This window comes from Lacerta agilis, chromosome 6 (assembly GCF_009819535.1).
Source record: "Lacerta agilis isolate rLacAgi1 chromosome 6, rLacAgi1.pri, whole genome shotgun sequence".
NCBI classification, from domain to species: Eukaryota; Metazoa; Chordata; class Lepidosauria; order Squamata; family Lacertidae; genus Lacerta; species Lacerta agilis.
In genome coordinates, this window is record NC_046317.1 from 60300041 (window position 1) to 60327988 (window position 27948).

General features: G+C 41.0%; 1 protein-coding gene across 2 annotated transcripts; it reads left to right on the forward strand.

Annotated features, from left to right (window-relative positions):
* Positions 1 to 27634, forward strand: CTTNBP2NL (CTTNBP2 N-terminal like). 2 transcript variants are annotated; one of them, XM_033152955.1, is made up of 5 exons: positions 1 to 84; positions 9251 to 9358; positions 22967 to 23197; positions 24537 to 24644; positions 25485 to 27634. In XM_033152955.1, exons 2-5 carry the CDS (start codon positions 9260 to 9262, stop codon positions 26928 to 26930), a joined length of 1884 nt encoding a protein of 627 aa, XP_033008846.1. In that variant the 5' UTR covers positions 1 to 84; positions 9251 to 9259; the 3' UTR covers positions 26931 to 27634. The 2 variants fall into 2 exon arrangements, with proteins under 2 accessions (XP_033008846.1, XP_033008845.1); XM_033152954.1 differs by lacking the exon at positions 1 to 84 and adding an exon at positions 178 to 334.
* The last annotated feature ends 314 nt before the right edge of the window (positions 27635 to 27948 follow it).

Genomic DNA, 27948 nt, shown 5'->3' on the forward strand with positions numbered 1-27948 from the left:
CCTGGGTTCTCAGAAAGACGTCGCTACTTCCTCCTTCCTGCATTCAGGCCAGGCTGGAAAAGGCACTCCTTGCGAATCGCTCTGGTAAGGGCTGCTTTCTCCGGGTCCTCCCCTCGCTGAGCCTTTTTGCATAAGGGAGCTCCCTGTTTCTCTCTGCGTGTTTCCCACCCTTCTACCCGGGGGGGGGGGAGCTGCTTGTTTCTCTCTGTGTGTTTTTCCCTCCTCCAGCCGGTGAAAAAGGCTGTTTGCTTTGTTTCACTCGGTCTCTGATAAAGTCTTCCACCGGGAGCTTGCCTGCTTCAGCGTTGTCTGCCTTCTGTGAGTTGCCTTGCATGTAAGTTTGGAGCCCGCTGGCTTAGAAAAGCTTCCTTTGCATTTAAGTTTGGAGCAGCAGGTTTGAAATGCTCTCTCTGTTTGTTTGGTTAAGAGTCCACAGGTTATTTTTTTGCTTTTTGAAAAAAGACTACAGCTGCTCATTTTTATTATTTTTTTTAAAAAATGTTCTCTCTGTTTTGTATTTATGTTTGGAGATGCTATTTATTTATTTATGGCTCTGTTTTTCATTCAACTTTAGCTCCCCCTTAACTTTTGGCTTCATCCTCTTGGCCCTCAGAGCGATGGTAATAATCTGGCGCTCTGGCAGAAAAGGGTACCCTGCCCTTGTTTTAGAACATCAGATACTAGGGAGAGGGGGATGCATTGAACAAGTCCCAAAAGGAAAAGCTGGAACTGGGTGTAGGGCCCCCTTCACAGATCAGTCTGCACCTTCAAATGCAACTTATCATCAATAAAAGTTATTGCAAAAAATAACTTGTACATTTGGCAAAAATAAGTGTTTGCTTGCACAGTTGTGGCAGAAACTATCATGGGAAAACACAATTACAACTATATAATGTTGTGAAATGACCCTGCATGTCTGGGACTTGGGAGCTGTGTGTGTGTGATATATATATATATATATATATATATATATATATATATATTAAGGTTTGGTTGTCTTGTAATCCATATTTAATTTCCTAAATGAGAAGTGCTGCTGATCAAGATTTTACTGAGAATCCTCCACAATCTCAGGTGTGTAAGGATGGTTGTGGTAACTTGGTGATACAGCATGAAGCACTTTACACATGCACAAGCTGAGCAAGTATTTAAAAGCATGTTTGGAATGGAAGAAAGTGTATTTGTTCTAAGTAACAAAATGAGTCTTTGGTATGATAACAAGAAAGAGGGGGAAATGAAAATTACTGGTGATTATGGGGTACCGTGACCACAAAGGTATGTTTTGGGCGGGAGCGGGTCAGATAAACCTTGTGGTCACAGACTTCTTTAGAGGATTGCTATATGAAGTGTTTGGTTTTGGATTGTATTAGATCTGCTTGAAAACAATTTGGTAAGTATTAGAAAAGAATTGAGGGTTTTTATTTATTTTCAATGGGTGCCAGTATTGTGTTCAATAGGACTTCTTTCTGGAAACAGATTGAGACTAGGAAAAGCAAATGGTTGAAACAAAATTAGAAAGTATTTCTATTGACTGCTTAAATAAAGGGCTGCTTTGGACTACTGAAACATTTGCAGTGCGTGACAATTTGTTTACTATATGTCAAACTTTATTCATGACTCAGTGAAGGATTCTCAGATAATATTATAGTGATCTTACATGTCACCTGCAGTGGTATGTAGTTTTGTATGACATTAGAGAATATTGCAAAGTATTTCTTCCTAGAACAATTTTTTTATTTATTTAGAAAACTCGAGTAATGAGATAATACTGTCTTATTAGTATTTTCAAAAATGAGTATTAATGTATGATAAGGTTCCTTGAGGTTTGCCATCACTGTAACTTGCTCTAGCCATTACCTCGAATGTCTCTGCTTCTTTTAAAGTTACTGCTTTTGCATGCCATTGCTATACTGAATCTGTGTTTGTTGAAGGTGTGTTTAGTGGCCATAACAGCACTGACAGCATAAGTTAGGAGGAGTTCTAAAAGCAAACAGACTGTTGTATAGGAAATTAGTTGTATGCTCTAGTTTTTTTTTCTAAAAATGTAGATGCTATATTTCTAACGATTACAAGCAGTAAATTAATTTGGATTGGCAGGAAACAAGGATTGAGGTTCTGATTTGAATATCTTGAAGAATATGTTTTCAAAACTTTTAATTCCTATGCTCATGAACAGATTTGTATGTATTGCCTTTTGACTATAATAATACAAATATGTTCCTGCAGATCTCTTTAACTGCCACCACCCAAAACTATTGCTATCATACATTTTGTAAATTTGATACCGTAATTTTGCTATCCTCACCGCTTTGGCTATTGTGCATCTAATATTAAGCAGAAATGTTGCAGCAACTATAGTTTGTTCACATGCAACACTACACACATGCCAGTGACTTCAGCGGAGGAAATGGAGAGAAACCAGATGCCCATATGGCCATTCTAAACGTTTCAGGCAGCAAACAGTGATCTGGATTATACTCAGAATTATAATTCTCAAGATCCCATAATGCAACAGACTATTCCAGGACCCACTGGTGACATAGCTTTAATGGCTTTAATGTTATCTTAGGACACCACTAGATAATCTTGTGTGTTCTTCACTTCCCCATGCCTTTTTCAGCTTTCATTGTTGCTGCTGTCTCCAGCTGGCTTACCTCAGGCAGACTAAAATGGGGATTTCCACACTGAACACTGTCTGCCTCTTTTGGAAACAAGTTGTGTCAGACCGAATTTTTTGTTACAGTCCTTCTGACTGAGAAATCCAAGATGTAAAGTAAGAGTGGAGGGAGGTGTGGAGGAAAGTGAGAATGAACCAATTGTTCATGTGCATGGGAGGTAACTTTGCACAGTTAATCAGAGTATGTATTCCTGCTCGTGAAGTCCAAGTGGTCTGCCCTTGATTCAGTTCTGGGTTTCATGCCCAGGTCCCCCTTTGCATTATTTTATTATAGATATAGAATGGTTGGGGGACACTGAGCAGTCCATTTCCCACTCCAGGTAAAGGCTCTATGTGACTTATTTGCAAAAGCTGCCTTTCACTCATTTGCAACTACAGTACTAAGAGTATGTAAAAGGATGAATTAGGAAAACCATTGAAAGGCTAGCTTGTATCTCAGTTCCTGGATTAGGCAGAATGATATCCAGTTAAAATCACCAGAATATGATACAACATGAACTGGAAAAAAGCTCTTTATTAGGGGGATGATTGTGAGAAATGAATTGAAGCTACTGTCTTCAATTTGGAGAATTGAAGAAGGTAAACCAGCAGTGACTTTGTATGTTACAGTAGGTTTTGTGCAGCTTTCTATAAAAATGGCCATCTAGCTATATGGTTTATGAAATGAGGGTGCTGCCATTTATCTATATTTTACTCAGGGTTTGTGCCTCTGATAATTTCAAGATGGCAAAAAACTTTTAAATCCTTGCTTCTGCCCATCACTTCATACTGGATGAAGGCAAACAAGTTGCAACCTCTTCCAGTAAGACATAAGCTGTGCTCAAACATTTCATCTGGATGGTGCATTGGAGCTCTAGAATAATACCACCTCAGGTGCACGGGCTTCTCTTCATAGAATCATAGAATTGTAGATTTGGAAGATACCCTGAGAATCATCTAGTCCACTCTCCTGCAATGCAGGAATATGCAGCTTTCCCATACGGGGATCGAACCTGCAACCTTGGCATTATCAGCACCATACACTATCTAACCAACTGAGCTATCCAAGTGTTTCATTTCTGATTTAACAGGGCTTCCAGTGACAGGGAGGTTTCTAAACTTGTTCAACCAAATGCACTTAGAAATCCTCTTCATATGTTTGCACTAAACACACAAATGTCTGAAGAGGAACCCCCACACCCAAAGATGTTGGTCTTATTTCATTCTTATGTTTGGGTGAATGCATTACCATGGCTGAAGGAACTATGGTTTAGGAAGCAAGCTGATTTTGATAGAGGTTTTCAACCAGTTTTAGATGGGTTGCCCTCCCATTGAAAGACCTCATTCATAGCATGTTCATTGGTGGCAAGGAGTAACTTTCATCAGTTTAAGGTGTTATTAACTATGATTCCTGTCATTCCTGCCCATGGGCCAAACTGCTTGGAGCTGATGGGAGTTGTCCAAAACATTTGAAGGGCACCATGTTGGCTACCCCTCTTCTATAAGTAAAAAAACCAAACATTCATAGGGTAGTTCTGATCATATCAGTTCTGCTTCCATTGCTGAATGTGAACAGATACATGCCAGCTGATGCTGTGAACCAGATTTGGCTTGACAAATCCAAGCAATCATTCTTTACAGCACCAGTTAGTTATTTCTGGTCTCTTTTTAGGTGCTTCCAAGTCACACAGCCTGGCCTGTGTGAGTGATATTCATGAAGAGCATTTCTTTGAGAACAGCCTCCAATTCACAGGCCCCATAGATGTGGTTGTTGCAACCCCTGCCTTTAATGGACAAAGTGCTGCCTTAGATCTATCACTTGGCATCACTGCTAGCTGATTCTCAGAACAGTGCTGGAAATTCACAGTACAGCAAAGAGGGAAGTGCAAGAGAATTGGTGACAGAATAAATAAAAGAACAGGCATATCTTTCTGATGATGGAAAGAATGACAGCCATCTGTCAGGAATGCTTTGATGGTGTTCCCTGCTTGGCAGGGGGTTGGACTGGATGGCCCTTGTGGTCTCTTCCAACTCTATGATTCTATGAATGTGCATCAAGTACCTTTCCTAGTGTTGGAGTTCTGCTTCTCAATAAAAGTTCTGAAAATGCCTCTCAAAAGACAGTGAAGATTATTGTTGCATTTTAAACTTGAAGCAAAGCGGTAGCAGCAATATCAAGAGTTCTGTAGAAAAAAATTAGAAATACAAAAAACTGCATCCTCACAGATATCCTATAAATGTAGAGGAGCCTGTGATTTTACCATATCAGTACTCAGAAAGTATGAATGTCTTTGCAATCACTGAGAAGTCATTTAATTGGATTTCTTGTGCACCTGCAGGCTGAGCAAAAAATATCAGATTTGCACATACAGATATTTATATGGCTGTTGCTGAATGAATCCCTCTTCTTTTTTTTAAAAAAAGGGAGACCTTTGTTTTAAGTAGCTATCAGTCAGCATAGAAAAATAATAATCTATTTTTGTTTGGCACAAGGATACATTGTTGTTGTTCAGTCGTTTGGCACAAGGATACATACTTAACTTTTATATTTTTCCAGGTTCATTTCTCTTCATATCTTTATTACAAGACAGAGATAAGGGGCTAGTGATTGTGGGAAAGTGACCCCCCTTCAAATTAAGAAAATTGCATCTGTAAGATTTTATATGCAAAGTTCTGAGTTGTGAAACTTTATAGTAAGCAGTTGGACCCAACTGAAGTGTGACTTGCATGATGTCATTGTGAGTTACTTCTAGGTAAGTGGGCATAGGATTGCTGTCTAAATAACATTTTTGGAGTCCTATTGTATACTTGGCATTCTATACTATGTAGAGTGTAAATACTTTGTGTCATAAAGCCTTTGATGTGCCACAAGGCTTTACTCATTATTATTTTTTACTTCTTAGTAGACATGCATTGAACTGTGCTTTTAAGCTGCTGCCCTATGTATTTACTTACAGGTATTAACATCAATTGAATTTTATTATGAGGCTACTGACATCTGGGTAAACACAATCTGAGTTGTGGTTTTTAGGCTGCATTCACAGTCTGCTTAAAAATTACTCAGTTTAAGGATGCTGCAACTTCCCTAGAGTAAGTGGGTTGTGGACACTTTTTAGCAATAGATTAACGGAAATAACTTTTTAATCTCAAAAGTATATAGATAAATTGAATTAGCGCTACACATGTAAACTTCTGTAGAGGTTGCTGTGCTTGCATATATACTACAAGAAAGTAATACATTCCACATTAGTGAAAATGACAGCATATTCTCAGCTAGCACATAGGGGAGTTTTTGAAGTGCTGAAAATTCCAGGGTTACTTGGATACAATGAATTTAAATGAGGTTTGTGCACAGAGGAGCCTTGTTTCAGTAACAGGTATGTGTTGTCAAATAGTTTAGAAGGACAGGAAATATCTTCAATAATTGCAGGAAAACGCTGGCCTCTGTTTATTGTAGTTTATGCCAATGAAATAACACCAGACATCTGAGGCAAAACCTTCAAACACAGATCTTTAAAAACCCTCACTGCTGATACATATTGCTATATTGAGCTGGCCTTTCAGAAACGCTGCAATCAGTGTTTTTTTCTGATTGGTGTATTTGTGGAAACATTCAGAAATGTCATTCTTATTGAATTATGATGCAATAGTCATGGTTTGTTTAGGTTTAACATGAACGAGACTTTTGACAGTAGTTCCTGTTCAGCCTACAAATGAAATGCAAGTTGCTGTCTTCACAAAATAATTGTGCTGCTTCACTCTGGCTAGAATGTGTGTGCATTTCGTGGTGACATTTTAAAAATTTGAGGGTAGCACAGAACTTACTAGCCGCAGGGTTGAAGAAGAAAGTATACTACAAAAATTATGTGGTCTATGTTTCTGCATCGAATAGTTCCCCGCCCACTCTAGGTTTAGTAACTGTGAAAATAATAAATTGATTCAAAGGTAGGTAGTATAAGACACCTAAAGTAAATCTACAAGTGTATAAATTATAGTGTGATGTAAAAACACTCATAAGAACAAGAAGCAGCTTCAGCTTATAGTATAGATGTCAGTCCTTCCCAACATGAAAATATCTGTAGATTTTGGGTTTTTATATGACAATCAGTGGAATATATGGTCATCTGTTTACTGCTTTTGAGTAAAACATTTCTGAACTTCAGTCACCAATCATTTGCTGCTACTTCTATCTCACAGCTTTTCTGTAGAGAAGTGCTATTTCTTGTCTAGGTTCTGAAAACTTTATGCAACTCATCAAACTCTAGCTGTAAAAACCCAAGACAAAGGGGTACTACTGTTTGGAATGGTTTATTTTTTAAGTACCGGTAAATTGTGGTCCATTGTATTTTGCTTTATGTAGCAGTGCCTTCCTGAAGGGCCTACTGGAGTTGCCAGGAAGTTATAGTAACAGTGCAAATGTGTGCCTGAGGGAAGGATTGCAGAAAGCAGGGAAATGTGGCTGTTAACTTCAAGAGCAACATATCACCTCCTCTGTTGTGTCGGCACCAATTTAGGTCTGTCTGGTCTTGTTGGAAATTATGAAAGCAGGCATTTGTGAGTTTTCCAAAATGTTTAAACTTCCCCTAGACAGTCAACTTGTTTATCTGTAGTACTGAATGTACATGGTATGATGACTGTTGTAATGAGCAGTTATGCTGGGTTCGTTGTTGTTGTTTAGTCGTTCAGTCGTGTCCAACTCTTTGTGACCCCATGGACCAGAGCACACCAGGCACTCCTGTCTTCCACTGCCTCCTGCAGTTTGGTCAGATTCATGTTGGTAGCTTCGAGAACACTGTCCAACCATCTCGTTCTCTGTCATCCCCTTCTCCTTGTGCCCTCAGTTTTTCCCAGCATCAGGGTCTTTTCCAGGGAGTCTTCTCTTCTCATGAGGTAGCCAAAGTATTAGAGCCTCAGCTTCAGGATCTGTCCTTCCATTGAGCACTCAGGGCTGATTTCCTTCAGAATGGATAGGTTTGATCTTCTTGCAGTCCATGGGACTCTCAAGAGTCTCCTCCAGCACCACAATTCAAAAGCATCAACTCTTTGGCAATCAGCCTTCTTTATGGTCCAGCTCTCACTTTCATACATCACTACTGGGGAAACCATAGCTTTAACTATACAGACCTTTGTCAGCAAGGTGATGTCTCTGCTTTTTAAGATGCTGTCTACGTTTGTCATTGCTTTTCTCCCAAGAAGTAGGTGTCTTTTTATTTTGTGACTGCTGTCACCATCTGCGGTGATCATGGAGTCCAAGAAAGTAAAATCTCTCACTGCCTCCATCCCCCCCCCCTCTATTTGCCAGGAGGTGATGGGACCAGTGGCCATGATCTTAGTTTTTTTTTTTTTTTTTGATGTTGAGCTTCAGACCATATTTTGTGCTCTTCTCTTTCACCCTCATTAAAAGGTTCTTTAATTCCTCCTCACTTTCTGCCATCAAGGTTGTGTCATCAGCATATCTGAGGTTGCTGGGTTCAAGCAGCCACAATACCACAAAGAGCCATACTTATGTTTTCATTTGGAGAAGAATATCTAATGAGCCCAGCAGTGTCTTTTCTCTCCCTGCCCTGCCTCTGACATCTTTAATGTTCTGCTGAAGAACCTAATATTTTATCTTGAACTCCAGTATGGGACTGATCCAATGAATGCAGTGAGAATTCAACAGATGGCCTAGTTTTTTATGACAAATTCAGTACATTCATACATCTTCTCTGAGCAGCTGGATCACTACTATGACTTAAACAAATCTAAATGTGTCTTTGTTTAGATCAGCATAGAATAATACAAATCACTTGCAAAGTGGTAATGGATGTGGAGCATTTTGCGTGCAATAATCTCTTAAGCATACAGAAACTTTGAGACAGATGTATCATAAATTCAAGATGTTGGCTTGCTGTAATTTATTTTTTGACTATTTGATGGAATAAGGCGAGTAGTTGGACTCAAAATGTGTAAGGAAACTGACTTTGGGTAATATGCTTTCAAGTAATTGGTATCGTAGTGACTTCTAATAGATGGGGCTTCAAATTTATTAGGTAGGATGATTCCTAGTGATTCCAGCATGAGTGAACACCTTGAAGCTTTGTCAGAGAATGTCTGTATAAAGTAAGTAAGGTATGGTTTTGCCACACTCTACGTAGTATTTCAAACATTAATTTTTAAGTTTAAAATTGTAGGGCCTTAGAATGGTTCTCAATGGGATATTTAGCTATGTAGTCTAAATGCCAAGTTTGGTTAATGAACCCTCTCATCCTAGTTAGATGGGTTGTTACTTGGTTGCTAGTGCTGCTGTATTAAAAGTTGTGTTGTTCCCAGGCCATCTGGGTGTGCATATGCTTGTGAGCCTAGGGGAAACGGTGAAGGATTGCTGATTTGCAAAGTAATTATGCTGGCCATAAAAAAGGAGAAGTGTTGGGTGGGTGTGTTTGGTAAAGGAGCTTCCAGACTGAAACCTTGGAAACTTCAAACTTGCATATCATAAGTTCTTTATGGCATTATAAAAGTATGCTTGCTGGCTGTTCAAAAACAGTATCTAGCTTAATGTTCTCTCTCTCTCTCTCTCTCTCTCTCTCTCTCTCTCTCTCTCTCTCTCTCCAGGTATTCAAGATGAATCTGGACAAACTCAGCAAACCTGAACTACTGACACTATTTAGCATTCTTGAAGGGGAACTAGAAGCCCAAGATGTTGTCATAGAAGCCTTGAAGGTAAGCTATAAATTACTGGAAGAGCTGCTATGCAAGAGTGCTGCTGCAGGTGCTGTCCTCATTTTCTACCCAAAGATATATTGTTTGCTAGCAATGGTTTATATACTGTTCAGCAGTTCAGGCTTTATTAGCAGTCTTGGACCTCAAATGCTATGTAGCCACCTGTATATTGGCATTTCATGTCCAAATTGATGACAGGTACAGAAAGTGCTATGGTTAAACACCTTGATTATTACAAATTCAAACACATCATTTTAAAATCAGAATTGTTCTCATTTCATCACAGAATAGTGCAACTTGAAGATCTTGTTCTAACTGTCATGTTTCAGCATGTTGTTCTAAAGAAATGGCCTGGTGAACAGCAGCTGTAGGAGTCTCAACAGGCAGAAGCAGCAATACATATATTTCCTCTGAATACCTAACTATCCTCGCTGGCTTCTATCAGTCCTCTTCTGAGGCTTCCTCTGCAGTACAATTGACTTGTACAGGTTTAAAGTCTGTTGCTAGGAGACATATTGGCATGATTTGGTTCTCAATAGACCTTATCCGCCTAGTATTTTTAAGTGTTTTCATCGCATTTAATTTATGCTTACCCCTTTTTTGCATTTTCGGTTGGCGGTGATGAAAACAAGGCTTGCTTGGTAAACATTTGTATTTGCTTAACTACTTAAAGAATAAACAAAAAGAATGAAGAACCACAATTTTTTGTCTGTTGGTGTTTTATACAAGGGTAACTAACAAAACATAATTTGCCCTACCCACTATAAGAATCATAATTGATTTGTGGCATTTTGTCTGCATACTTTAAAAAGAAAAATGCCATAAATTCAAGCATGCCAATTTGCCCTTCTTCAAATCAGTATACCTTCTAAGCCAGTTGCATTTCATCACTATATCATCAGACCCAGGTATGGTTTACATGGGCCTAAAAGGGTACTGGAATCTAGTACAGAAATTGCTTTTCACTACTAGCAGTTCAAAGGCACATCAAAGTGCAAGTAGATAAATAGGTACCACTCTGGCGGGAAGGTAAACGGCATTTCCGTGCGCTGCTCTGGTTCGCCAGAAATGGCTTAGTCATGCTGGCCACATGACCCGGAAGCTGTATGCCAGCTCCCTCGGCCAATAAAGCGAGATGAGCACCACAACCCCAGAGTCGTCCGCGACTGGACCTAATGGTCAGGGGTCCCTTTACCTTACTAGGTATATAATTTGCTGGTGTTCTTACCTACCATTCCTATTTCTCCATTCTTATTGAACATGTAAAGTGTTTGAATTTCCTCAAGAGGTTGGAAATGTGGATTGTCCCTGAATATGTGAATGAGGAACTTTTTAAGCCTAGCTACTCTGAGCATAATGTCTAAGCAAGAGCAGAGGAGAGATAGTGAAAATACAACTTGCAGGAAATGGCATCGTTCTTAGTGAAACGGTGTGGCAATCAATCATATAAGGTCATTCCTCTTAGCTTTTTATTCAGTCTGAAGGTGCCCATTATGTAAACGTTAGAGACAAATAAGCATGGGTTGGTGGACATGTGCATGGATATTAATGAGTGAGAACATAGATTACCTTAGCATATTTCTGTTTCAGTGTATCTTAGTACACCTTAGTATACCTTAGTATATTTCCATTTCAGTGTATCTGAAGAAGTGTGCATGCACACAAAAGCTCATACCAAGAACAAACTTAGTTGGTCTCTAAGGTGCTACTGGAAATAATTTTTTATTTTATTTTGTTTTTAGTATCTTTAATTAGTATTTATAATTATATTATTATTACACAACATTTCTATCATGTTTTATTGTAATAAAACTAATAAGCCATTTACACACAAAAATTAAAACATTAAAGTCATCAATAAAAGACAATTAAACAATTCTTAAGAAAGTTAAATCAGCTGTAAGCAAATAGAGATCAAAGCACATGTCTGCATTCTACATGTCTGGGTAGGTTTGCCAAAACAAAACAAGAATGTTTTAAGCAGCTGCCAGATAGAGCACAGCAACGGGCCTTGTTGGGTAGGGAGTTCCACTAGGTATCTCCCACATTAGGCTGTATGAATTGAGCTGTGTGCCAGATGGAGTCACCCAGGCAAGGGCAAAATCTGTAATGAATGTTTTAGTGCTGGCTGAAAGTTTTAAAAAAGAGCTACTGCTACTGCTGTAAGACTGTTCCACCTCAGTATCTTCTAGGGCCAGTGTAAAAACATGTGATTGTTTAAAGGAATTTAAAGACAATTAACACCCAATAAAAGCAACCAGGGATCGAATTTGCAGAACATTTGCTGCAGCATCCACTGCTGCTATGCTGTTAGATCCTGGGTTCTTCTGGGGCTTCACAGCTGGAACTTTCTGCCTGCCATCCTCATGGAATCTATAAACAAACAAACCCACTCAGGAATCAAGTTGTTGAGCAAAAAACAAAATCTCCCTTCCACTGCCCTTACGTCTCCACCTGCTGTAAATTGTTACAGGTCCCCACTTGTCTGTATTAAAATTAATTAGAGTAGTCTGTTGTCACAGCAAGTTGCATGAGAGATCAAATCAAAACACAGATCAGCAAAACAAATAACAGTTTTGCTAAAAGTCTCACAAACGTGAAAAGAAAGAAAACAAGATGCCATCTTTGAAAACCTGCCTAGTCGCTTTGAAACCTTTAAGTGCTCTGGCTTCTCTTAACCCAGCCTGTACCCCCACTGCACACCGGCCCACCACCGTCACTGCCAGAGGTACAGGAATGCCATAGAATTATCATAAATATTTTAAGTACATGGCAGTTAAAACTCTCAGCCTATAAAGCCTAGAAACAGAAGGGGCTGCATGCTTTTGGTGGGAAGGGATGCAAAGACATATGGAGGCATTACCAATGCAGAAGGAAGAGGAGATGGAACCGCACCCATCTGGCTGGGTTTTCCCAGCCACTCTTGAGCGGCTTCCAACAGAATAATAAAAACACGATAAAACGTCAAACATTAAGAACTTACCTAAACAGAGCTGCCTTCAGATGTCTTCTAAAAGTCAGATAGTTGTTTATTTCCTTGGACATCTGATGGCAGGGCGTTCCACGGGATGGGTGCCACTACCAAGAAGGCCTTCTGCCTGGTTCCCTGTAACCCCACTTCTTGCAGTGAGGGAACCGCCAGAAGGCCCTCGGAGGTGGACCTCAGTGTCCGGGCTGAATGATGCAGGTGCATCTTTTCTTTGAGCTCCATTTCTGGCTTTCCATTTTTTAACATAGGTAATCAATGTGCCTATGGCAAATGTAGTCTGTTGACTACAGACTTGGCTGTCTGAGTTACACCTGAGATGACTACTCATCTTGTTTCAAACAGAACAAGGAAGGGAGGTAAGTTATTCTCCTTTCCTGTTCCACATAGTAGGAAGAGGAAAATCAGATGCTTACTCACTATCCTACTCTGGATACTGAGGGATGAAAGCTGAGTGTATGCACAAACATATATTTTTTTAAAGCAAGCCTGTTTTTGAATAAAACCATTTAATAATGCTGTCTTGTCTCTTTTCTCTTGGGAGAGATTCGGATATGGATTCCAGTTTCAGGTTTTTCATGTGGTATAGACTAAACTGATTTCATTTCTGCAAAATATGTGCAATACTTCCTCAGCAGACAATGATTTCTGGTTCTGTCTGAGCTGGCTGTCTTTAAAATAAAAAAGGACCCTTTATTCTCCTTTTACTTGGCTTCTTCCTCTTTTTTGTTTTTCATCCTTTTTGTTTACCACTTTCTTATTACTGTTTCTGAGGAATGAATCCAGTATTTTAGTGACTTTTTCAAAGCTTTATCTAGTACATGCAAACAAAACCAATGTGTCTTCCCATTTGGAAATTTTGGAGCCCTGTGCCACTAGCCTCAATGGGTAAGACGCCCCTGCCCTTGTATCCCAAATAGCATCTAAATACTTATATACTTGAGTATAAGCCTAGTTTTTCAGCACATTTTTTGTGCTGAAAAAGCTGCCCTCGGCTTATACTCAAGTGAGGCGGGCGGTGGGGGTGGTGAGAAAGAAGCCCTTTCTCTCCGCTTGTGCCGCCGCCGCCACCCGCTCACCCCAGTCAACCATTCCTTAAGCATAGAAGAACGGCGGTTCTTTACTCTCCCCAGGCAGCTTGTTCCATTCCTGAACTGCTCACATAAATGCAAACTGTAGACCCCAGAAGGCAGAAAGCCTATCAGTTAAGGAAGTATTAAAACCCCACAGGTGCTCACTTTCCCTGGCTCCTGCTTAAACAGGACAGGATCCCAGCCTTCTCTGTATAACACAAGGGAACATTGCACTGTGGGTTAAACCACAGAGCCCTAGGGCTTGCTGATCAGAAGAATGGCGGTTCGAAACCCCGTGATGGGGTGAGCTCCACAGCAGCAAAGGAGGAAGAGGAAGGAGCAGCCCGAAGGGCTGCTTTTGGGCTGCTCGTTCCTCCTCCTCCTCCACAGCGGCAAAGGTGGACCGGCTTATAGTCGAGTCGATAAGCTTTCCCAGGTTTTTGTGGGGAAATTAGGTGCCTCGGCTTATATTTGGGTCGACTTATACTCGAGTATATACGGTACTACTGTTTATTAATTTATACCATCCACTAACAGACCCTGGTACCCTAGATCTGTGACACTACTAATATAGAACTTGAGAAGGGGAGAGAATTAATGCCAGCAGCTCAGAATTTGTTATGAGAGCCAGAAACCTTCAGAGGAGATCTGTGGTAAGCAATACAACTTAGAAAACCTCTCCATAAAATGTAAACATATTTTTTTGCTATTAAAGGCTCCATTTACCTGGGTAGTAGGTTCATGGTAATCTAAAGTCATTGGGTGCAAATTTCATTCTGCAGAGGTGGTAACTGTAGACAATGTGGCACACCTTATTCTTGTATATAAAGCAGATTGATCACTTGATTGAGAAAGTGGCATGATTAGCCAAATAAGCTTTGTGTGTCTGTGTTTTCTTTAAATACACTGGCAACTTTTAGCCATTATTATACAGAACATCATTCTGATTTGGAGCTTCTGCAGACTAGAGATAAGAGGGTTCAGTCTTTTATCAAGTTTGTGGCTGACAGATTACTTGCATTAATCTAGTCTCATTCTCTGTCTACCCCCATGCTATGACCTCAGTCTGTGTTTATTTTCAAACGTCTGTCTCTAGGAGAAAAAACACTAGTAATAAGGAAGTTCAAGATTGCATGGTATGCTATTTAAAGAAGATGCATTTTCTGTGATCTAGAAGAGACACTGAATTGTAAACCGCCCTGTGATCTGTGTATGAAGGGTGTTATAGAAATTTAATAGTAGTAGTAAGTACAGTGGTACCTCGGTTTAAGAACAATCTGGTTTAAGAACTATTTGGTTTATGAACTCCGCAAAACTGGAAATAGTGTCCCGGTTTGAAAAATTTACCTTGGTCTAAGAACAGAATCCAAACAGTGGAAGGGCACCAGCGGTGGGAGTCCTCATTGGGGAAACCGCGCCTCGGTTTAAGAACGGTTCGGTTTAAGAAAGGATTTGCGGAACAGATTAAATTCATAAACCGAAGATAGTAATGATGATGATAAAAGCAGCTTGAGAAATGTAGGATCTTATAGCCAGTGCTTTTTTCTGGGGGTATGCAGGGGTACACATACCCCTAAACATTTTGTGAATCTTTGTACTTTTGTCCATTTACTGTATTTATTTTTCCGATTTGAACTGGAAAAGTGATTTTCTTGAGTCACTATGAGAGTATACCCCTAAACATTTTTTTTAAGGAAAAAAGCACTGCTTATAGCACAGTGAAGCCAGGTATTTAAACAGCTTTCATGTATACTGATAGCGACCGAACATTTTTTTTACAGACCTAGAGGATGTGTTGTGGATCAGGAGGAAACATCCTGTTGTTGTTGTTGTTCAGTCGTTCAGTCGTGTCCGACTCTTCGTGACCCCATGGACCAGAGTACGCCAGGCACGCCTATCCTTCACTGCCTCTCGCAGTTTGGCCAAACTCATGTTAGTAGCTTCAAGAACACTGTCCAACCATCTCATCCTCTGTCGTCCCCTTCTCCTTGTGCCCTCCATCTTTCCCAACATCAGGGTCTTTTCTAGGGAGTCTTCTCTTCTCATGAGGTGGCCAAAGTACTGGAGCCTCAACTTCAGGGTCTGTCCTTCTAGTGAGTACTCAGGGCTGATTTCTTTGAGAATGGATAGGTTTGATCTTCTTGCAGTCCACGGGACTCTCAAGAGTCTCCTCCAGCACCATAATTCAAAAGCATCAATTCTACGGCGATCAGCCTTCTTTATGGTCCAGCTCTCACTTCCGTACATTACTACTGGGAAAACCATAGCTTTAACTATACGGACCTTTGTCGGCAAGGTGATGTCTTTGCTTTTTAAGATGCTGTCTAGGTTTGTCATTGCTTTTCTCCCAAGAAGCAGGCGTCTTCTGATTTCGTGACTGCTGTCACCATCTGCAGTGATCATGGAACCCAAGAAAGTGAAATCTCTCACTGCCTCCATTTCAGTAGATATGATAGTCATCCGAACTGAATTCGCCCGTTCCTGTCCATTTTAGTTCACTGATGCCTAGGATGTCAATGTTTATTCTTGCCATCTCATTTTTTACCACATCCAGCTTACCAAGGTTCATGGTTCTTACATTCCAGGTTCCTATGCAATACTTTTCTTTACAGCATTGGACTTTCCTTTCGCTTCCTGTTAAGCCCTTGTAAAAAGACCATCCAATAAATGTTTAAAAAATAAAACCCTGTGGAAAGTATTCTCCAAAGGCAGTATGGAAATAATAATTACAGTGTCTTCCTTTCCAAGTGTAGCTTGTTTCATGCAGTGAACAATTCTTAATTCGATACTAGCAAAGTGCCCTGTTCTCAGTGGCATCTTTCCATATCTGGGTTCTTGCTCCTTGCCCTGCTCATTACTGCAGCTGCTACTTGTCCTTTTCCCTTCACTGGGGAAACAGTGTTGGAGCTGATGCTAGGGGTCTAAGCAGTTCTCTTCTCTCAGGAAGATGTCCTCTAGAGTAAATAACGCCAAGTGTTCAACGCGACTGCCTTTGTCTTTTTGGCTATTTTCCTTTTTTCCTTTTTGCAAGCAAACTTAATAATGGCTCATTACTCTCATTCAGACTCAACAAGTTTGTCAGTGCTGACTTCCCTATCAGTGTGGCGGCAAGGAAATGGGAAGTTTTCACTTTGGTTTTAGATTACCGGTAACTGCCACTTGCCATATCTTCCAAATCTGAACAAACTGGTTGTCTTGCAGGCATCATTAGATGTCTATATGGCAATATGATGGGAAATACTATAATTGACCGATAAATTAAAATATGCATAATCATATATATATATATATATATATATATATATATCCTTTCAAATGAGTCAGTATGACGGGAAATACTATAATTGACCGATAAATTAAAATATGCATAATTATATGAGTCAGCGTCTCATGATCTGGCTGTTTCCTGTTTTCCTAATCTCATCAGGCTTTAAATATTTGTCCTCCCGGACATATTGGAGAAAGAACTGTCTTTTAGGATTTCCTGCTTTGTGGTTGTAGTTTTTTAAACTCATAGCAACCCATGAATTGAACAGTTTTTTGAAGTAAACAGTTGTTCCATTTCTGGAGAAACATAAAATTGAATATACATACAAACAGATATTTCTACTTCCCACTCATTCCAGAAGAGTGGCTATCCACAAGTTTATTTTATATATTGGTATTTTGAGATTGCTTTAATCTGAGGTAGTTTAAAGGCTTCTGTGAAAACAAAGCTATGGTTTTCTTCTCGAGAAGAATACATTCTTTGGTCCCTGTCCAAAACGCTTACAAACTGGGAAGTCTCTTAATTTCTTCAGAATCTCAGTGAAAATGTTTTCTTACATATTTATTTTAATTTTATTACATATCCCACCTTTGAGGCTACCAGGGAACCCAAGGTGGTGTGCATGTGGTTTTCAGGCAATCACTTCAGGAAGGTGGTGACCTCATGAGCCTTCAGACCATATCCTGGAACACACTTAAATCATTCCTTACTAATAGTGGCTCATTCTGTGCTACCTCCCAGCTACTACCGTACCTCTTTTAACAAGTGAAATAGATCCAGCAACAAAACGTTACAGATTGTACATTATTGCCTTCTATACAAATAGCTTGCTTTTCCTGTAGTTTTAACTGCTGTGTGTTGTTTAACAGAGACTCAGCAGAGCTATTGCTTTATAGAGCTACTGTGTAAAATTAAAGTCTTTATTGAAGCTGAAAAGGCTACTGTACTTAACTTGGTATGGCTTCAACATGTGTTTGTGTTCATAGAGACCCCCAGATGTGCAACCACAGCCATCATTTAATACAGCTACAGTATCAGTCTTGCAGGAGACAGGATCACTGTCACAAGAACTACTATATATTTTTTAATAAAACAACAACAACAACATACAGTAGCATCCCATCCTATTAAACCCTTTTTGTTTTGTTTTTTAAATCATCTCAATATTTTTGATGTTTCAAAAGTAGAATAGGAACCTGTTGGAAAATTTTCTCTGCAGGATGTCTTTAATAACTCCTGCCTAGAGAGGATGACAGACAGTGTTGCATTCTCAAGAAGCCATGATGATAAGGATTCTAGGTATTAAAATTTGAGAATTGTTATGCTGTATTTTTAAAGTGCATTGCACTCTGGAGTAGGAAAAGAAGAAAGAGACTTCTTACCAGCAAGTTAATATTACAACCCCTCTTTGTGCCATTGAGCCATTAATAAATATAGCTGTATTGTTCTGTCGTTTCCTTGGTGTACCTGAATCCCCTGTATATATTTCAGTATGTTGTTTGCCTATTCTTTTTCCTGTTTCCTGTTGGATGTTTACAGTAATCTTTTCCAGCCAGTGTATCTCAGATAGTGAGCTGGGACTCACCAGTGCCCTTTCAGACTGGTCTCAGTGCCACAGCTTATCCTAGCTAAACTATGGCCCCTTGGTTGGACCAATGTCTGCACCAGAGATTCCTTGCATACTGAGTAAAGGTGGCCAAGAGGCAGAGAAGTTCATGGTGAGAGGAGGGAAGGAAGGCTTCCCCCACCTGAGGGGAAAAGACCAGAGGAAGTGTTTGAATGAGAGATAAAAAGTTAATATTTAATCATCATCATCATCATCAAAACTGGGAATAGAAAGGAAGGAGGATAAGAGAAGACAGCTAATATGGGAGGAAAAAGTCAATGTAAAAGAACCAGGAAAGGAGGATTAAAGGAACTGGTGCTGAGGTGTGGTGAAGATCCTATGCTATAAAATGAGTGTGAAAGAGGCTCCCATGCCTGCAGTTAGCAAATGTCTGTACTTAGCTTGATGAAAGCTAAGCTACAGAACTTCTTGCCATGAAGAAAAGAATGTGGGAAAGAATTCAGTCATTTCAACATGGAGTAGAAAATGGCATCAGCAACTGTCAGCAGATTACGGTGCCATGGTGAAAATTGAAGCCAGTTAGTATTTATTCCAGATTAGTTAATTCAGAATACTTTTGCCTCTGAGTTTATCATCAGCTGTGGCTCTGCCCACCAGGGTTATGCACCCATTGACAGACAGAAACATTGTTCACCCTTGGGTTTAAATTATCTGTTTTGGGAACAGGGTGGTCTGATTTTTCACAGGTCCCAGGAGCTCACCTGGAGTTTGCTTGGATAACTGCTCTTGTCTGAAGAAAGGTTGTTTAGTTGTTTAGTTGTGTCTCCTGTTTTCCACTGCCTCCCGCAGTTTCGTCAAGTTCATGTTGGTAGTTTCAAGAGTATTGTCCAACCATCTCATCCACACTTGTCCCCTTCTCCTCTGAGGTTGTTGATATTTCTTCCAGCAATCTTAATTCCAGTTTGGGATTCATCCAGTCCAGCCTTTCGTATGATGTATTCTGCATATAAGTTAAATAAGCAGGGAAACAATATACACCCTTGTCATACTCCATTCCCAATTTTGAACCAATCAGTTGTTCCATATCCAGTTCTAACTGTTGGTTCTTGTCCCACATAGAGATTTCTCAGGAGACAGATAAAGTGGTCAGGCACTCCCATTTCTTTAAGAACCACCCATAATTTGCTGTGGTCGACACAGCCAAAGGCTTTTGCATAGTCGGTGAAGCAGAAGTAGATGTTTTTCTGGAACTCTCTGGCTTTCTCCATAATCCAGAGCATGTTTGCAATTTGTTCTCTGGTTCCTCTACCCCGTCAAAGTCCAGCTTGTGTCTGAAGAAATGTTGTTGTTGTTGTTCAGTCGTTCAGTCATGTCTGACTCTTCGTGACCCCCTGGACCAGAGCACGCCAGGCACGCCTATCCTTCACTGCCTCTCGCAGTTTGGCCAAACTGAAGAAATAGCTTTGCCCTATTCACAAGGTTTACAGTAGTCAAAACAGGTCAGGCTTAGTCAGAACAGCATTGTGAGCTGCACTGGGAGGAAGCAAATGCTGTTGGTTCTGTGCTGTTCTTAAGAACAGGTTTTGAAGAGACAAATGGTGACATGAGTTAATTTTTTGGCTGCTTTTGTATAAATTAATCAGGGATTCTATGTAGGATTAATGTTCCTGCATACTTCAGTCCTCATAAAGATGAATATATGATGGATCAGCAGTCTAAACTCCAGAATGGTATTAAATTTACTGAACAATTAAATTTATTGAAAATGCACCACTCTTTCATTTAGCATTTGTGTGGACTGAGATTAGGCAAGCATCATTCTGCTTCTTGAATTTCCTGGAGTATTTTTCCTCTCCGGTTACAAAAGCCATTCATGAAATGCCATGTTGTTCTGTGCTCAGTAATTCTGAATAAGTATCAGTGTTCTCATCCCAGAGTGGGAAAGCACTTCTAGTTCGGAACATGTGATTCAGCTGGTAAACTGGGACTTGTTTTGTGTGTAGAGAGCTTTTATGGGTATTGAACAAGGAAAGAGATTCTGGAATAGATTTCCCAGAACAGTCTGAAAGCAAAATATTTCCATCAGCCTCAAGACTGTTCCATGTTCCTATGTCAAGCGTGTGCCAGTAAATGTAATGTGTGGAGAAACCTTGAGCTGAAACAATGCCAGCAGCATGGTATTGTTGAGTTAAGCTGCAACTGAAGTAAAAGACAATCCTCTGATTATCTTGTATTTGGAGTTGGGAGAGCAAAAGTTGACCTGTCAAATACGCCTTGACACCAATAAGCGTTTGTGTAAGTGACTCTCTACCTTTATGTTTGTGTCATCAGATAGCAGGAGTAGGACATACCCTCTAGGGAAGTATTGCCTATACTCATTGGCAGCGTCTCTCCAGGGTTTTAGGCAGGGGACATTCCCAGCCCTACATGGAGATATAGGGAAATAAACCAGGGATTTTCTGCATGCAAAACAAATGTTCCATCACTGAGGACATCTTCCAGCCCTTCCCATGCTTTCTAGCTAAGTGGAGTTTCATATGCCCTTGCCAATCATATAGCAGAAGCCATTCCCTGCTGTCTCTCGAGAAAGTTCCAGCCCTCTTTTTTTCTCATTTATGCCCTGTGGCATGACTTTTCCTACTGACTATATATGCATTCTGCAGTTACAGGCATCTCTGAATTTAGCCAGGGTTCAGGAGCAGTGATGAAGCCAATGTACAGTCCTCTCATCAGCACAGGTTGCATGAGCCCTGAGGTCAGGACTGCCCTCAATTCTTGCTGGATTTCCAATATCCAAAGTTTCTAGGAGAGACTTGTCTTCAAAAAGGCCGTACTTCATTTTATGCTAATTGCAAAACATATCCAAATACTTAACTACTATTTGACAGTATGCAATCTACAAATAGTTCATGACATTTAAAAACATTTTTAATAAAAAAAAAACACAGGTGAATACTAACCCAAATGTTTAAAGTAATAATCAGGGCTGACATTTCTAGTAGAAATAGCTGAACTGTATCTGAATTAGTTGTTTTCCCAGAACCAGTTCTCTGTCTCCCCATGCATGTAGCACATCAGTGATGACTTAGATGGAACATGGAGAAGTGGGTTCGTGGTGAGGTGGGGGTTCTGTGCACTTGTGCACAAAGTTGTTTCTTCTTCTCTCCTCCTTGTTCCCTTTGCATGCCTGCACTAAGATCAAAGTGCTCAAACCCAGCTGCTCTGCCCTTTAGCTCCCTACCCCTGCCAGTCTAGAGTGTTTGCGAATAATGTTTGTGAAGAAGAAACCTCCTCCCTAGCCTGTTTGTCAAGTTGTTTGAACCCTATTCACAGAGGAAACTTAATACTTTTCTGAACCAAATCCCGGAATCCTGACGAATTATCCAATCTGCTTTACTATGTTGTACTTTTTTGTAATAGATCCATGTGTGTGTATTTGTAATCCGTAGGCCAGTGTTGGCAACAATGGAGAAGGAAGCAGCTGTATAACCAGCAACTGCCTGACCTTGACGTATTCATCAGCCACCATAAGCAAACACAAAGGGGTCATGGGACTGTGCATGTACTTTGGTTCTTTAGTTCAAAGGGTTCCTTTTGTGTTGATCTTGGGAATTTCTTTTTTGGCACCAATTAAAATACCACAGACCTCTGCATTTTGAAACTGGGCTTCCTTTTCCTGCAAACAGTTTCCTGCAGGGAAAAGTGAGGATGTAAATTGATGGCTGTAGTTAATGATGGTCGAGATCATGGTGAGAGGAAAGGATAGTAGTCAGTTTCTGCTCTTGTAATATCTTGTAATAAGATATTAATTCCAATGCCACATAGCATATTGCATTCAGCCCCCGTGCATCCCTATCCATTGTGGTCTATGCCAGAAGTACGAAGCCACCCTAAAGATTATTCAGTAAGCAGTACTTTAAAAACAACAACCCACTATTTAATCTCAACATTAAATCACCATGCCTCTTAAATGAATGAGTTCCATATAAAGAAGCATGCACCCCATTAGATTAATTTATCACCACACTAACAGGTATTGAGAATGGGTATGGAACCATTGCCATAAAGAGAGGCTGTTGGGTAGGCAAGTGTTGACCTCAGCTTCTTCGCTTCCTGTTCTGAAGTGGCTCAGGAAGAGAATCCTCATGTTTTCTTTGTTTACTGCAACACTACCCTTCAAAGAGCATAGGAGGCTGCCCAAATCAGGCACATTGGGTCTCCAGTATTTCAGGTGGAGTTTTCTCCCAGCCCTATCGGAAGATACCAGCAATTGAACCAGGCACCTTCCACATGCGGAGCAGATGTTTTACCACTGAGCTACAGCCTTTCCTTGGCCCCTGCTTCTTTCAAGGCTGCTTTCTCGCCTCCTCACTTCCTTCACTTGGTATCCTCCTCTCTTCAGCCCCATTCTGTCAATCCCAATGGAAGGGAACCTCCCATTTGTCAAGTTTTCTTGTTTTGTAAGTGATAACTACAATAAGTAAGGCAGTGCTGCAATAAGTAGCTCTCATGCTGTTCCCACCCCCTCCCAGGTCCTTCACAGTCACTCCTTCCACTCACAAACAGCCAGTTGTGCTGGTTTTTGCACTCCTGCCTGTCCAGTATTTCATGACTCCTGTTTCCATGAGGTGACAGGATTTTATCTTGAATTTTATTTCTATTTTCCCCACCCTCTGGTAGCTAATAACATTAAAAACTTCATCATATGTTTCAGGCCCGGCGCAGAGATACTTTCATTGAAGAGCGCTATGGACAATACAACATTAATAATCCATTTACGGCTCTTCAGAGAGATTTTGAAGCACTGAATGAAGAGAATCGTGGTGATAAGCAGCCTGTTTGTACCAATCCCTTGACCATCCTGAAGGTAGTGATGAAGCATTGTAAGAATATGCAAGAAAAAATGTTGTTCCAACTAGCTGCTGCAGAGAGCAGGCACAGAAAGGTGGGTCCCAAGACCTTTGTACTGTACTTTGAACAAAGGAATAAAATCCTTCCTGCTTAGCATTTGGTATTGCAGAGCAGTTTAACAATACATGTTGAACCACATTTTCTCCATCTTGATGTGACACTTTCAGTGTGTGACATTCATGGTTTTGCACATTTCCCAGTCATAGCCATGTAGTTTAGCTGATTAAAATAGCATTGCAATGCTAATATTCTTTTTATGAAGCTCCCAACAAGCACACTTAAATTAGTAAAGCACAAATATGTTGCTGGGGTTTTTTTATTGGTGCTGCTATTGGAATGTAGAAAACTTTTCAGAACTGACCGAAGTCTTGTTATCATCCAGCTTCTCCTTTCCCTGTTGTGCCGGATGTTCAGTTAACCCATTTTAGAGCTTTGACCTTAAAGTTTCTGCCCCCGTAAGATGATAATTATCAATCTCTGGTTGCAATTTGATCATAGGCAGCTTCAAATCTGCAGAGATGTGCTTTTCCAATAATTGCAAATATCGTAGAAAAACAGCTGCTGACAATTCTGAAAGGAAACAACCGCTTCCTTTTAGAACATTAGCAAACTAGAACCTCTTTTGTTCAGTTATTGCCCTGCATTTTGGTCAGACCAATCTTTTCCTTCCTCTCCAAATGGTCTTGAGTTGTAGACTAGCATGCCCTATTGTATGTTAATATATCTGTCACAATCCCATAAAAAGAGTTGTCCAAATTGATTTGATTTACACCAGTTACACAGTTTTGTAAACTCCAGAACAAGCATGGGGACTTGGGAGAAGCAGAAGTTTACACATTTTATCTCTTTTGCCATGGTCTAATTTCTAGTTGAGAAAGACCCATAAACTTGCATGTGCTGAAAAATGGGAAAAGAAAAATTGAGTGCTCTCCAGTTACTGGAAGAACAATATTGGCAGCAGTTGGATCTCGTTACAGCAGACAGAGACATGAGACAACATGGAGCACTCCATTGGTTCAGCTGGGAACCAAGTGCTGTTTGGCTCCTCTTGGTTCTACTGAGGACTTGCTCTCACTCTCTCAGACTCAATTCCACCTGGTCATGAAGTATTTTCGGTACCTGTAAAGAATTAGCACCTGAATTTCTTTGCTTTCCTGTTCCTTCTCTGTTCCAGCATGAAGTGACACTTTAGCATTGTTCAGAATCCTTATGCTACTAGGTAAAGGTCAAAGATTCTTTATGTCTGTATTTTTGTGTGTTCTGCTTGAAATGTTGCTTTAGGCAGAAAGGGGCCTGGCCTGTACATCTGGATACATTTGTAATTGTTGCTGTATTTAAAGGTGATTGATGGTGTTCTTCTTCTGGTCTGAAAGGTAATCTTGGATCTTGAGGAAGAGAGGCAGCGGCATGCCCAAGATACTGCTGAAGGAGATGATGTCACATACATGCTGGAAAAGGAACGAGAGCGGCTCGCACAACAGGTATGCCCTCTCACTAGTTAGTCAGCTCTCGGAGAGGAATGATTAATTGCTGCTTAGCACACAAAACATGCCTTGTATGGGTGGGGAAACTGATGGCTAGCATTGGTATTTGTGTAGTTGAGAGCTTCATTCTCCACCCCCAGGGAAAGACTAGACTCACTAGAGTGAGATTTTTGTCCAGTGTGTGAAAGTGGCCTGCAGAAACAAGAGATGTAATAACATTTGAGCATAAAAGGAAATCATGTCTCTAAGAAGAGGTTTATTTCCAATGCAAATTTGCATTGCAAGCTGCAGCAGGGAGACCCAAAATGGGGCTGCAGTGGGAGCCCCATGCCTGCAGTTTGGTACTGGGACTTCCTTCCATTGCCATGCCACTAGTTTTCCCACCCACACAAGGCAAATAGTAGGTGCACATTGGAACTGGTGTGTGTAAGGGTTGGGGAATGGATGGCAGAGAACATGTGGGTGACCACAATTGTTTTTTGCTCCACACATGCACACCAAAGGTATGAGACCCTTGCCATGATTAATCCTGAGGGAATGTGGCTATCAGTTGGCAGGTGGCGTGGAATAAAAGGTCCCCACCCCTAATCTACATTATGTCGACTTTACACCTTATGGTTAATGTGTGTACTCCTTAATCTGGTTGTTTTCTGTGCACACATTGAGCTGGGAGTGCAGACAGCTCATGAATCTTAATTTTTATCTACAGTGATCCTTACATCCATCCACTCACTATCTGATATGACTGCCTTTGAGAATCTTTGCATGTATGGAGTGTGTGCAAAACCATTTTTGACTTACTTCCCCCTCTGAGCTTCTCTACCTTCCTTCCTGTAGCTGGAATTTGAGAAGTCGCAGGCGAAGAAGTTTGAGAGAGAGCAGAAGAAGCTATTGGGCCAGTTGGAGGAGGAGCATGACCGCCAGCAGCAGCTCTCTGCCATGCTTGTGTTGGAGTGCAAGAAAGCCACAGCCAAAGCCGCAGAGGAAGGACAGAAGCTTGGGGAGCTGAGCCTGAAGCTAGCTGAGGAAAGACGCAAAGTAAGCCACTTGGAGGGAGAGCTAGCAGCCCAGAAGAAGAGAGGCTTGCAAATGGAGGCGCGAGTGGAGAAGCAGCTGTCTGAGTTTGACACTGAACGGGAGCAGCTGAGAGCCAAGCTGGATCGGGAAGAGAATCGCACCAAGACCCTGAAGGAAGAAGTAGAGAATCTGAAGACAACTCTAAAAGAATTAGAGGCCTCATATAAAGCTGGGAGAGGCAAAGCAGAGCACACGCCACCAAAGGTCTCAAAGGTGTCCACAGCAACTGCCACAGAGGGCTCAAGTAGGTCAGTCACTTGCCAGACAGAAAGCCCCTGGACAGAGAGCCTCAGCCAGGGAAGTACTATTCGACGGGCAACTACGTTATCGCCTATCTCTGCCACTGCTTCCCACTCTTATACCAAGGCAAATGGGCACTGTGATGCTCATGTACAAGCAAGTATGGAGCCAGCTCTGTCCAAGGATGAGTCGATTGGACCAGCAGCCGAGAGGGCCACAGAAATTAGCAGCTCCCCAGCAAGAACAGTTTCCCTTTCCCCTTCAACCCCACCCGTCCCTTCCAGTGGGATATTCTTTTCTCCGAGCAACACAGCTTCTTCATCTCTGACACCCTCCCCATGTTCCTCCCCAGTGATGACTAAACGTTTGGTTGGAGCATCAGTCAGCAGCCCCAGCTACCAATCTTCGTACCAAGTGGGGATCAACCAGCGCTTCCATGCGGCACGTCACAAATTCCAATCCCAATCTGATCAAGATCACCAGCCGAGCGGTCTCCAAAGTCCTCCATCTAGGGATCTGTCACCCACCCTGGTGGATAATTCTGCCGCAAAGCAGATTGCCCGTAATACAGTCACTCAGGTTCTCTCCAGGTTCACCAGCCAGCAGGGTCCCATCAAGCCTGTCTCTCCCAACAGCTCCCCCTTTGGCACAGACTACCGAAGCCTGGCCACACCCCTGAGCCCCAAAGGTGAGTGTGGCCCAGGCAAGGTCTCTGGTCCATTGAGTCCACTGTCACCTGGAATTAAATCACCAACCATACCCAGAGGAGAAAGAGGGAACCCTCCACCAATTCCTCCCAAGAAACCTGGACTGGCTCCTTCTCCAGCCAGTCCCACTCCACCAACTAAAACCTCCTCTCAGGCTTCTTCTCTGGGTTCTCCTATGGACTTGGCCAGTAGCTGCTCAAGCAATCCTGTTGTAGCCAATGGGAAAGAAATTGAGATCTTATTGCCAACCAGTAGCTAGCTTCCAGAAAGTGTTGCATTCCTAGTGTTTGCCATTCCTGGAGCTGAAACAGCTGCTACACTGTCTTATCCACTTTACATTATTTATTATTTGGGTAGTAACGAGATCTATTTGTATAGCACGTTTAGTGTACTTTTCCTTTTGATTTATAGTATGTAGAAAATGACACAACTTGTGTACAAACACTAGATCTTTGAGGTGTCTTAACGGCAGCAGGCACATCGAATGAACAGAGAAGCAGCTGATTTCCTGTGCTGGGAGCTGACCAGTGGACTATGACAATGAAGCCGTTGCTTTTAAATTATGCAGCAAAATACACTCCATGCAAACTTCCATTCCAGACAGACATTTCCTAAGAAGTGCCTGAGCTTAAGCTGCACTGCGGCCATGCATGTGTTTCTCTGCAAAACCAGAAGTGATTGTCCAATTGAAGAAAGCACAGATTCCTCTCTGAATCATGAATGTTGAAATAACCACTGTCCTTAATCCTTTCCAGTAGTTCTGTTATCAGCAGAAAGGAAATGTTCCAGAGGCCAGCCAATTGTTTCCCTCTTAGGAACCAAGTCAGTTAATGTCGCTGCATTTGTCAGGCACATTTGGCCTTAATAGGGAGCTTTATACATCCTGAGCTTTTCCTGTGTGACCATGTAAACATAAAATAGGGGGGGGGGCTTTAAGCAATCAGGGTGCCATCCCCCCCCCCAGTCAAGTACTCATTTCTTTTTCTGTATATAGAGAGAAAATAGGTGAGATTAAATCTGGAAGTATTCCACTAGTTTTTTTAAAAAAATATTTTTCACATATTTTGTATGTAGAACCTCTGAGAGCAGAATCTTGTTCTGTGATAATGAGCTTAACATTACTTGAAATGAGAAGTGGTTAGTCAGTTCTATGCATGTTTTAGCACTGGAAAGATAGGGATCTGTGCTAGATGATTCAAAGCAATAACCTTGGGTTGCATCCAGCTAAGTTTTACTCAAAGTAAACCCATGTAAATTAATGATGCTTGCAAAAGTCA